General features: G+C 36.4%; 1 protein-coding gene across 5 annotated transcripts in view; it reads right to left on the bottom strand.

The window, feature by feature from the left end:
* The window catches only part of LOC126336702 (caspase-1-like), a 526,262-nt gene that overhangs the window by 19,545 nt on the left and 494,357 nt on the right, over positions 1-12,360 (bottom strand). For all 5 annotated transcript variants that reach the window (XM_050000660.1, XM_050000662.1, XM_050000663.1 and 2 more), the window contains one exon: positions 1,799-2,043. In XM_050000660.1, the coding sequence (XP_049856617.1) occupies positions 1,799-2,043 (245 nt within the window). The remainder of the gene's footprint in view (positions 1-1,798; positions 2,044-12,360) is intronic.

Raw genomic sequence — 12,360 nt, 5'->3', positions numbered from 1 at the left:
AGGTCATAATGCTTTTGAAATCCAGAACAATTTGAAGACATAAATTCATCAGAGGAGATTGAAATGAACCACAATACTGTATTTAATATACAAGAATTACTATCAACATCTTCATGAAATGTAGAGCATGGACTTCAAAAATAATTTCTCATCAATTACATTTACCTGCAATTTTTATCATTTTTTAGCCCCTGATACATATACAAGATGGATTTCACATTATTATGTTTTTGTGTAAATATTAACCTATTCAAAGTGCGGTTCTTAATTAGAAGCATATACCAATAACAAGTAATTGTAGAGCATAGTAAACAGCAAGTACAAATTTCTATGTCTTCGAAGAGGCTTTTTTCAAGATGTGGAGTTAGTTACTTTACATCATGTCCTTGTTGCTCACTTTTACTGAAAGAATGCTACCCCTTTAATAGAATTATGTCTGAAGATAATTCTATGAGACACTAGGGCATGAAGAATTGTTTAATGTAGTATTTCTAAAGTAAATCCCGTGATAGCTGATTTTAACTCATAAATTTAATTACTAAGCAGTATCTTCACTGATATGGGAGTTCTTAATGTATACAGTAACAAGGGACAAGAAACTAGTATTGTGTTTACACTTTGTTACCAAGTTACCAATTAACTTGCACCATGCTCCTTACTACTTTTGTGAATACATCACCTAAATGTAGTAATGCTTTAAATGCATAATTGGCTAACAGATTCTGTAATAGTTTGCATGTTGACAATTGCAACTAGTTTTTGAAGTGTGATAATTAAGCTATTTATTAACTTCTTTGTAATATACGAAAAGGTGCAAATAGGTGTACTGTTGTAAAATATGAACTGCAATGAGTAATTTAATAAAAATATTTCTTGGGATACACTAAATATAATTTATGAAACACTTAAGCCAACCTTTCTTGTTCTGTTAAGTATTTATGACAAATTACTTTTGCTTTTTCAGTTTAACTAACTGTGTCCATACTTTACCTGATGTCTCTAAGCCATTATGTTCAGCAATTCAGAAACTGACATATTCTGACTTTATGCAAAGTATGAAACTAAGAAGCAGATTTTCTTCCATTCTCATATGTCTCAAACTTCAATTAATTTCCCTCTGTACATGTAATTGTGAAACAGGAAATTTTTGCATCTCTCAAACTTACCTTATATCATTTACTGTATGTTATGCAATTGCATCAGTGATGATCCACAAAGACTTACATAATAGGTTTTTTTTGTATTACCTTTCCCTGTTACTATTACAGAAATACTATAGGCTGTAATGGTACCTAATAGTGAATTAAACTTGTAAAATCTGCTTGTGATTGTGATTATTTCCCCTTCAAAGATGGTTAATCATGAGAGTACTAAAACGATGGACGGCTGTATGAAATACCCCCTATACATTGCATCCAGATGATGCCACACGACATCATAATATAGCAACCACTCAACGTCTCGTGGTCTGAAGGGCACAACCATGGCATTTTGATTTAACATTTGAATCAGAAGGAAAGGTATCATTTGACTTCTTCCAATGACTGGAAGAAACTGGAAATTGTCTACAATTATGGTTGTTTCTTAGTGGTCAGAGGGGTGATTTAAATCACCAGTTAAGACAAATCTTTTCCACAGTAATCTTTTCTTTTCCACAATCTCTTTCACAGTAACTGAGTATTTTCTTAGAATCAACTTTATTAACCTTATCTGTATTTATAGTTATTAATCACAAAATCAGTGTACTTAGATGAACTAATTAATTGAAATACATATAACTAGTAGGTAAAATACTCACAGTCCAGTAATATCTTTTTTATTTCACTGTATTCTTTATTACAGTGAACTGTAATTTCGAAGTCCAAAGCTGTGAAAAGACGGTTCAGATTTTTAACATCAGCATCTGAACCCAATCGTTTACTAACACCTGGTGTATCAAATGTGTCATTATTGAAAATGACTGCATGTCCTCTACGAGGATGATTCATATTATATTCTTCAGCATGTTTTCCAACAGGCATAACAGCCTCAGTAACAGGACCACTGGAAAAAGAAAATAAAACTAGCCTTAATCTCTTAGCATTCCAAGACATTTGAAAAATCAGAGTAAATTACAACTACCGAACAAAAAAAAGTACTTAAGTAAGTACTTAACACTTCAGATCTAGTTTTTTAGTCCATCTCAAAATGCTAGTCGCTTTTTTAAGGCATCTAGTAATTCATGATGAACTTGAAAAAACAGTGAGTATGAAATGGTGATTTTCTTTACAACTGCCTAAGTATGAACACATTTCTGAACTGTGAGACATTAAGGGTCTATTCCTGAACTCAATTAGACATTTAATTAAATACTACACACTTACATTTGATAACATGCAAACAGAACAGTTTTACTCAGGATAACTATCATGACAACTACTTAAAGCAAACTTAGTTTATGAGTAATGATTGTGTTGTTCTGAACTTTTTAGGGAACACCCCACTCAATCATGAAGTTCCATTCAAGATATTTTGCACTGCCACACATCTCTTGTGGTGTTGACCTAACTGCAGGGATGATGGGCCATTTTCATTCCCATTCATGAAATGGAATCATATTTGGCAATGCAACCAAAGTACATAAATTTTAGTGCATTGAGTCACTACTTTTTCATGTTTCATTAAAACATATGATGCATTTATGACCCTGTGATCTGATCAGGAGCAAACCATTATAGCACATTATTTACCTCTGCTCAAGTGAGGTGATGAGGAAGAGCAGAATTAATCTAATCTTTTCTCTCTTCCTCCCTTCCTTTGTTCAAAGAAAATAGTTTTAGAAACTTTATAATGAACACTTCTACTTGCCAGGAAACCAACATAACCTTTTGGTTCCTGAATCTGAATGTTCAAATAATTTGTAGAAAAGTGGCTAATAGGTATGTCTGACTTTCTTTCACACTGGAATGATCCCCAATTTCTTGCTTTAAATTAGATGGTAGCTTGCTGAAAATCTTAACATCAGTGTACCTAACTCCATTCTAAATCCTGAACAAGGAGACTGAAGTCAACATGAAAATTGTTGTTGTCTCTTCTATATTGTAACAATGCACAACATAGTTCACGTGAAACTAACTTTTAGTATCAGCAACAAAAAACAAACAGTAAATGTATTGAAGTTAGTAAGAATTCAAACATCTTTGAAAATGCTGCTTTAAGAGACATGGTTATCTACACAGTATCCTTACAGCTCACTTCTGCTAAACTGACACTATTTTCTGTAAATGCACTGCTCAGAACATAATCCCCAAGAGAACAGGAACTGAGAACACTCAGAACAAGGCAATGCTCTTGCCTTTAGGTCAACAAAAGGAGAGGTTTCTAAAAGCTTAACATGCTGAACTGAGCTGCTTAATTAGTGGCCCCAAAGGAACTTCACAACTGCTTCATTCTGTGATAACCATTAATGGCTACTTACAGTGATGAACACTACTGCTGCTTGTTTAAGATTGCTTAATAGGAGTTTCTCTGAGATTAAGACTATTAAGCTATGAACCATATGTTGGCTTCTTAAGCTGTCATCTGAGCTCTGTCTGCTACAGTTTAGTTTGAACCCTTGATTAATAGGTGTGTTTTTAAACTGTCTTTTCAAGCTATTGAAGGATCCTATTTGTCCTACCTCTCTTTGACCAGGTTGATGCAATCTGCCGAGAAATCCTCCCTTGCCCCAACTTATTCACCACCAAGTCACACTTATTTCCTCCTTCCTTAATTATTATTTTTGGATAAATTCCCATCTGTATTCCCACGCAGTTCCTTTTAGTACTATGGAATTTATTTCCTGATATACTACCAGTTGTGCTACCACCCTGTCCCTTCATGTCAGTGTTTTCCATATTGTGTTTCCTTGCCCATTCCGTGGGGACATCTTCATTTCTTCTTAACATTTCACCTAATTCTCAGCATGCTTCTGCAGCACATCTCAAATGCTCCAGTTCACTTCTTTTTTTCAGTTTTCCTTCAATCTGTGATCCACTTGCATAGATCAATGTACTTCTTACTAACTTTCTGAAACTACTACTTCAAATTTTGGCCATTGATACCAGCAGACTAGTTTTGTGTATGCAATCCCTGCTTGCATTTGCTAGTCTGTTTTTCGTATCTGCTTTGCTTTGTCTCCCATGTTACTGTGCTATGGAGCTAGCAGAATTTCTTCACTTCATTGGTCCCAATTCCATGGTATGTTTCTCTAATCTGATTTCTGCTACTTCATTATATTCATTTTTACTTTATTTACTTTCAATACACATTCTGTTATCAGCAGAGTGTTCATTTCATTCAGTATATCACTTTCACTGAGAATAGCAATGTCATCAGCATATATTACTGGTGTCAGTTCATCTTCAGTTTTAATCCCAGTCCTGAACCTTTGTTATTTCTACCACTGCTTCTTCGATGCACAGACTGAATAGGAGAGAAAGAGTAATCCTACTAAGGAGTTCTTTATATTCCATGAATTGGTCCCTCTCACATTTTTTGTGTATCACATGGCTTTCCGCATGTTTTACGCTACGTCTTACTGCAGTTTTCATGAGTGTTTCCAACATACTGCGCCATTTGACATTGTCGAACTTATTTTTCGAAGTCAACAAATCCTGTGATTGCCTTGTTTTTCTTCCATTATCAAGCACAATGTCAGAACTACCTCCTTGGTGACTTTTCTAATGGCAAACATTGTCACCTAACGGATTATTAATTTCATTTTCTGTTGTTCTGTACATGCCAGACACTTCAGTGAATGAGCTATAAAGCTGAGTGCATCATAGCTCATACACCTACTTGCCCTTCTTATCTTCGGGATGATCTAAATGATATTTTTATCCCAAAATCTGATGGTACATACCTGGCACATCACCAGGTTCATGTATCTTGCAAATGAACTTTAAGAGTCATTTTGTTAGAACCTCCCCTAATGACTTTAGAAGTTCTTAAGGAACGTTATATTATTCCACTTCATTTGATCACAATGTTTTTAAGTGTTGTTTAACTGATGAGAACACGGCATGTGCCATAACCTGATTTCCTGCAGACTTCGCTCAGTGGATGAGGGGTCACAATAAACAAACTTGCCTTGGCTTTTCCATTGATACTCTACTGTTTCTGAAAATGGTCAAAGTTTTTGAGGTATTGCATGTTACCTTAGTGGTATCCTAAGACATGGCACAGCATTTAGTGCTGCACCTCCTTAATTTTGTGACCTGTGCTCGGAACCTGATTATTACTTTTATATTCGTAGCATTTATATACCCATGTTTAAAAACTATTACTACATTAATACTTCCCAGCATGTACTGATATATCATGGTCCTTACTCATCTTCATTGGTCCCAACTTCCATGGTATGTTTCTCATTAGTCTTCAGATGAATGAATTTTTAAAAAATGAGAAAATTATTCAAAATTGTTTTCTGTGAAATTCCTTCACCAGTGTTGCAATGTTTCTTTCCTGAGTGAGATTCATGCAAAGAAATGTCATACTGGCAAATATGCCTTCACACACTGCTAGTGGTGTTCAGAATATCTGTATTTCAAATGTTTCTATGGTTGGCATCACCCAAGGGAAGACACCAAATTTTTCTGAAGAATAAACATATTTTAAGAATTGAGACCAGGATGAAATATCAGAATATGAGAATTTAAAAAGATTGAATCCATCATACCATATACACATCCATTATATAATAAATTTGTGACACCTACTGTGAAACCCAGTTTTTAATTTTAATACCCTTGTATCCCCTAATCTGATAAACATTCATATAGTAACCTTCTACAGACATGAACAGACAAATTAAAACAATAATAATAAAATAAATAAAAAGATTAATTGGATTTTGAACTCAGGGCACAAAATTAAGAAGCCATGATGCTAACCACTGAGCCACCATTTCATCTCATTTTAAGTGCCTCAAAAATACTTCAAAACCTGCCATTTTTTCAAAAATGTTCAAGTATCTATGGATAACTAGACATGTTCACATATTTTCACTCCTCTTCCATTGAGTGAAGTTCTTGGGAAATTGGGTAATGGCACTTGAAATTTTCTCCTCGTAATTTCTTTTTGTATCACACAATTAGGCAAGCCTCTCCCTTGTAGAGGTTATCAGGATACTGTTGTCACCCATCCTTTATCTCCTCTGTACTTATAGCAGTGGAATGCTTCTTGCACCCTTAATCTTGATATCTTTGCTTTTAAATTCACTGAAGTTGGTGTTGACTTTCCAATTTGCTGAACCAGTTCTTTCAATGACCTTTTGTATCAAATTCTTCATTCTTTTCCTCGAGCTATTTCAGCTTGGCTTTTCTGCACTTCCTACATATTTCAGTCTTACATGACTGTATAGCTATATCCTTATATTTCCATAAACATTTTTGTACGTATTTTGTGCATTAGTTGAAGTATTTCTTCTGCTGTCCAAGGTTTCTCCACAATTACCTTCCTTGTATCTATGTTTATTTGTCCAACTTGTGTAATTTACCTTTTTAGAGATGTCCATTCTTCTTCAACTGAACTTGCTGTGTTATATTCATTATCACAATAGGAGACACTTAATATGGGAACAATTAGATTGAGTGGCTAATACTTTTCATTGTGTGCTATTATGTGAAACAAACAACAGAAGCACAGGCATCTGTTTTAATGAAAGTGGCATTTGTTTGTCTCCTTACGAAAGGAGCCACAACTGACAAAACAGAGAACCCTTCACTAACACTGAAGATATTTTCAATTTAATTCGAGACACTGACACACATCAAGCCCCGACAACCTTTTCGGTAAAATTTAAGTCATGACTTCTGTCATCACCACAAATTCCTTGCTTGAGGCCCATCGCTATTCCCATTGGAAATATGGGACCAATTTCTTTGTAGAGTCGAAATTGTCAGTCTAATGAAGTGCTTTGAATTTTGTTGAAACACCAACCTTGATGGATGAAACATCTCCAAGTCCTATTGTCTACGAATTAAAAAGACCAATGTACACAAATATAACGCTCTATCTCCGCAGTTATAAAATAGGGCAAATTTGCAATGGCATGCTTAATCTGAGATTTTCTGGAACAACTTTGCATTGAAGCTGCCCTTATATCAGCATCAAATGCAATGCAATATTGGGAGTAAGTATTACAGTTAACCCAGAACTCAGAAGATGTATGTGGTCTCTGAGTCCGTGCAAAAATTTTTTAACTCACTCTTCAAGGCCAGGTGTAGTGGAATGCTTCTATAATCCCTCTGTCCTCCAATTGCCAAGCCTACAATATTTTGGCGTCGTTTGTGTTATCGCCTTCTGTGCTTAGTGTTGTCAGCTGTTGTCAAGGTTCCTAATTGGTGTTTGAGTCTCTTAGACCACACCTCATGAACGACTTACTGTTTTATTCAGTACAGAGCCGTATAGCTCAAAATGTGCTCACATGAATGTGTCAGTTTTAACTTTCTCTAGTTGGATGAAATTTTTAGTCAGTCTATGGAGGAAGGTGGCATGATATAGATCAAGAAATAAACAAAAAAGAAGACGATTTTACATTAGCTAGGGATCACAGTTCTGCTATCGAACAAGAGTATCATTCAGTGGAAGAACTTCAGGAATGTGTAATGGGGATCTGCCTTGTTTCTTCAATGATATACTTAAAAGTGTCTGTTAAAATCTAATATGTTGAGTGGTGATAAGAAAAAAATATAGTTCCCAGCAATCAATGTGAATCTGAAATTGTTTCCTTTTGTGTATGTCGGGTGGAATCTATGCGCAAATTTAAATCCTGGAATTTAGTTTTATATGGAAATTGATTTGCTACAGAGATTGCACAATTTTTCAGAATGTAAAATTCAGTACTGTATCAGTCCATTTATGTGTACTATTAAAAGCAACAGCATAAATTGATGTGCTTTGGGGTGATAAATAGTAAAAGCTGCAGACTTTGTTTAGTAAAATAAGTTAGAAGCATTTAAACAACAATTGTGAAAATAAATGTTATATAGCATACATTAAAAATTTCTTACGATTTTTGCCTTATATCTCAGTTTACACAGAGGGTACCAGAGACACTGCCTCGTTGTATATGTTACAGGAAAGTCACCTCGAAAGTTAAGGGTATAGTACTTCAGGGTATCTAACACGTCACATTCATGTGCATTTATGCCACTGCCGATCTGTTTAAATTGGTAGTTTATGTTGCTAGATATATCTATGGTGTAGCTGTCAAATGTATTGTGCGCATATTCTGAAAATACCAGTAACTGATGTGAGGCAATTTACCAGAAATAAACCCTCACAGATGCCACCTTTTCCACTTAAAAATGCATATCTTGTGTGTTCAGCTTCTATGTCTGAAAACTTTTTTGGAGATTTTCTTGGGCCACTGTTGTCTGAGCATACTTAAGTGAGCTGATATTTTCTTTCATTAGTTGCTGACTACCTTGGAAATTCATACTGTGCTGCAGCATTAGCAACTTGTGACTGTAGTTTCTCATTTCTTGCTGTTGTGGCTAATGAAAATGGGAGTGAATAAGTGGATTTACTATTTCAATTATGCAGAACATGTAAGCATCCGTTACTTCTGGGGATATTTAACCCTATTGCAGTCACATGGGTTGAACATGTAACCCATTCATGGAACATGAGTAGTCTGAAAGCTGGGTAGCGACAATGCTTCAAACCTTTGTGTACTTTGGAATGGATTGTTGTCAGACCCTCCGAGTTTCAGATGAGCCCTGATCATGTGTGGATGTGTCATTAGCAGTATCGAGATATGTTCATCTATCATTGTAGGCAGTGTGACCACTTCGGGATGTAGTTTTTAGAATACGTTTATTATATTCACCAGTGGTTTTATACTGTATACAGATGTGAATCTGTAAATTTATTCAACTTTAACTTAACTAAACCTAGCATGGCTGAAGGAGACAGACTGAAGAACATATACCTGGCATGTTCTAGCGATGGAGGTCTTTTAAGATCATTCTCACATTCGTTTGACGGAAAATCAGCAATCAGCCTGGGGAATGAGACAGAGGAGTTCTGTGGATTGCTGCTCTGACTGCAGAAGAGTACGGATTAGAAGTATTTGGGAAGTGTGTAAAATTCCTTTGGTCCCATTTTTACAAGCTTGTCTGAATGTCTTCCGAGGACCATTATTACATTATTATGTCAGAATATGTATTTTTGTAAACTCAATCAATGCCATGGTGAAATAGTGAGTAATTAATTTTTGTTTTTTATAAACATGGGGAATTATGAAACTTCCTGGCAGATTAAAACTGTGTGCCAGATCGATACTTTAACTTGGGACTTTTGCCTTCCATGGGCAAGTGAAAGTCTCATTCTATGTGGAATTATTTTTACTTTCTGTTGAGAGTTCTTAGTGAACATTGCTACAGGCAACATATAAAACTTTTTTTTCAAAATTCAGTGGCTACATTTTTTACTTGAGTAAATGGCATACCTGTGAACTGTAATCAATGCGACCACTTACATCTCTCTCCAGTTAACCAGTGCAGGTTCATTGGCCCAATAGTATTAAAAACTCAGTTGCCCCGAATTACTATTTATATGAGCTCAGCAGCAAGATCACACACAGAATCACATAGCATTTAGTTTCTTCCAGATTGTGTGCGTTGATGGCAACATGTAAAAGTGCTGATGTCGCATGTATGTTGTTGCAGTGAAATAAGAAGTGGCTGTGGTAATCTAACATCAAGAAAGAAATCACGCAACTAAAAGCTTAACATTATTAGGTATACAGTAATAAAGTTGAAAAAGTGAAGGTATCCGAATTGACTTTTGAGTCCCACATTATTCCGATTCTCCAATGGCTGGTGCAAGGTGTTAGCAAACAACTTAAGTTCCACGCTTCTTTGAGAGAGTTGGATTCCACGATGTGGTACTTCTGTGGAGCTGATTCTTATGCCTGCCAACAGAGATGTTCCTGGTACCAGCTGAATTACTACTGTTTTACAGCCCTTACTATTTGGAACAGAACTAAGTCAACAGAGTCCTGACCTGTACCAATAGTGTTCTATTGTCACCTTAAAGATTAGCTTGAAGAACTGGAAACTACTCAGATTATAAAATGTGAGCCACAGTGGTGAACGAGGCTACGCTGCAAGCATGGCAAGGCTTTTCATGTACCTATGAAACAGGGAACATGGCAAGTACGTGGAGCGGGAGAAAGAACTTCGATTCGCTGGTGGGTGGCCCTTGCCACTCAGCTGAAACTTCAGACTAAGTTCTTTCAATGGGAGTACAGAGCAGGACATCTTAAAATATCGAGACTGGGGGGGGGGGGGGGGGGGGGGGGGCTTCAGCTGCACTGTGCGAGTATATTTACCAACCACTTGTAACATCAAACAGCTAGTAATTACTGCACGAACAGCTCTGTTCATGACCATGGTAGAATATATCAAATGAACTTACATTTACCAATAAAATAAACAAAACTCAAAACACCATTTTCTACCACGGAATAAAAGTGTGCACTAAACTATCGCAGGAAATTTAAGAAATGAATTTTATGAATTTAATTAGAAGAGCCCTTATCAAGTGCCTATTCAGCAATACCTTCTGTTCATTGAAGGCTTACTTTCTCAACACAGAGTAGGTATTTGTTGACAAATGTAACAAATAAGTAATGAGGACAAAATAACATCCATCATTCCACGTAACATTTTCGCATTGTCATTCCTTTCTATCTTTTCTGGAAAAACTTACTCTCGCAGCTATGCAATGTATAATGCTAGTATCATCCCCTTCCTGAGCTCAACATCTCACTCATTATAGATAGATGTTGACTCAGTTTTTAAGGCTAGTGAATGGGAAGTTGCAGTACACAAAATGGCCTTGATGTCAAAAGGTGTGTGTGTGTGTGTGTGTGTGTGTGTGTGTGTGTGTGTGTGTGTGTGTGTGTGTGTGTGTGTGTGTGTGTGTGCGTGCGCGTGTGTGCGCGCGCTACCAGATTATAGCTTTTGTTCTGGGAATTTAGATGTTTCAGCTTCTAGTTCACAACAATATTTCGTAAATATGCCGATTAGATGGACTGTAAGTATATAATAATAATAATAATAGTAATAATAATAATAATAATAATAATAATAATATCAAAACGCATGTGTTAAAACTCAGTGCACGAAATATGGAACACAGAAATACGTATCTAATAATAAACATCCCCGTCCCCCTATATCTCTCACACACACACACACACACACACACACACACACACACACACACACACACACACACACACACAGAGAGAGAGAGAGAGAGAGAGAGAGAGAGAGAGAGAGAGAGAGAGAGAGAGAGAGAGAGAGAGAGAGGAGGAGAGAGAGAGAGAGAGAGAGAAGAGGAAAGAGAGAGAGAGAGAGAGAAAGAGAAAGAGAAAGAGAGAGAGAAAGAGAGAAGAGAAAGAGAGAGAGAAAGAAGAAAGAGAAGAGAGAGAGAGAGAGAGAGAGGAGAGAGAGAGAGAGAGAGGAGAGAGAGAGAGATAGATAGATATGAACATTTAGCCTTTACATCATTAAGTAACTTATTTCTAAGAGACAATAAGGATAAACCAGATGAGGCAGCATTGTTTTAAACAGAGTGGCCTTATATTCAGGAGGGTGGAGCCTCCAATCTTCAGCCTTCCTTAGTTAGGATTTGCACAATTTCCCTAAATTAACACAGGCAAATGACAAGACGGTTCCTACTGTAAGTCCATGGTCGACTACCTGTGCCAACCTGGAAATTTAAGTATATATGAATGACCTTGCTTTTTGTTCTTAAGCTATCTATCATTGAAGATATCTATGGATGAATACCACCACCACCACCAAATTTCTATAAATTTATCTGCTTTTGGTGGATCACAGGTCACTGAAGTATAAAGTGGCAACAAGGGCTGATTAGCTTGCCATATACGTGGAACACCCATTCCTAACTTGTCCAAACTAAATATTAGTTACTTCATCATAACATTGAGCACTCTGGACCACTAGAGATATGAACTAGTACCACATCACATGAGCCTCCATGATTGGCAGCGATTTAATGTGTACATCAGTCAACTGTATGGAATCTACATACTATGTTGGGTCAATATGGAGGTCTGGCAATGGCAGTAGTTGTCACGGTTTGGACGTGACAAAAACCGCTCTGTGAATGGAGTTTGTGGATTTGTTGGTATATCAATGAGTGATGTAGTGCAAAGTAGCATGGCTTAGAACCAGTGGTCGTAAAAATATCCTACCCGGTACATACCAGAGACGCCAACTGGTTTAAAACCCGACTTAATTTTTGCTGGCAGCAAATGCAGGTTCATGTTTGCCAGTTTTTTAACATTGTGAAGGGAAT

The sequence above is a fragment of the Schistocerca gregaria genome, chromosome 2 (genome assembly GCF_023897955.1).
Source record: "Schistocerca gregaria isolate iqSchGreg1 chromosome 2, iqSchGreg1.2, whole genome shotgun sequence".
In the NCBI taxonomy this organism is placed as follows: domain Eukaryota; kingdom Metazoa; phylum Arthropoda; class Insecta; order Orthoptera; family Acrididae; genus Schistocerca; species Schistocerca gregaria.
This window is presented reverse-complemented; position numbering and strand designations above follow the sequence as displayed.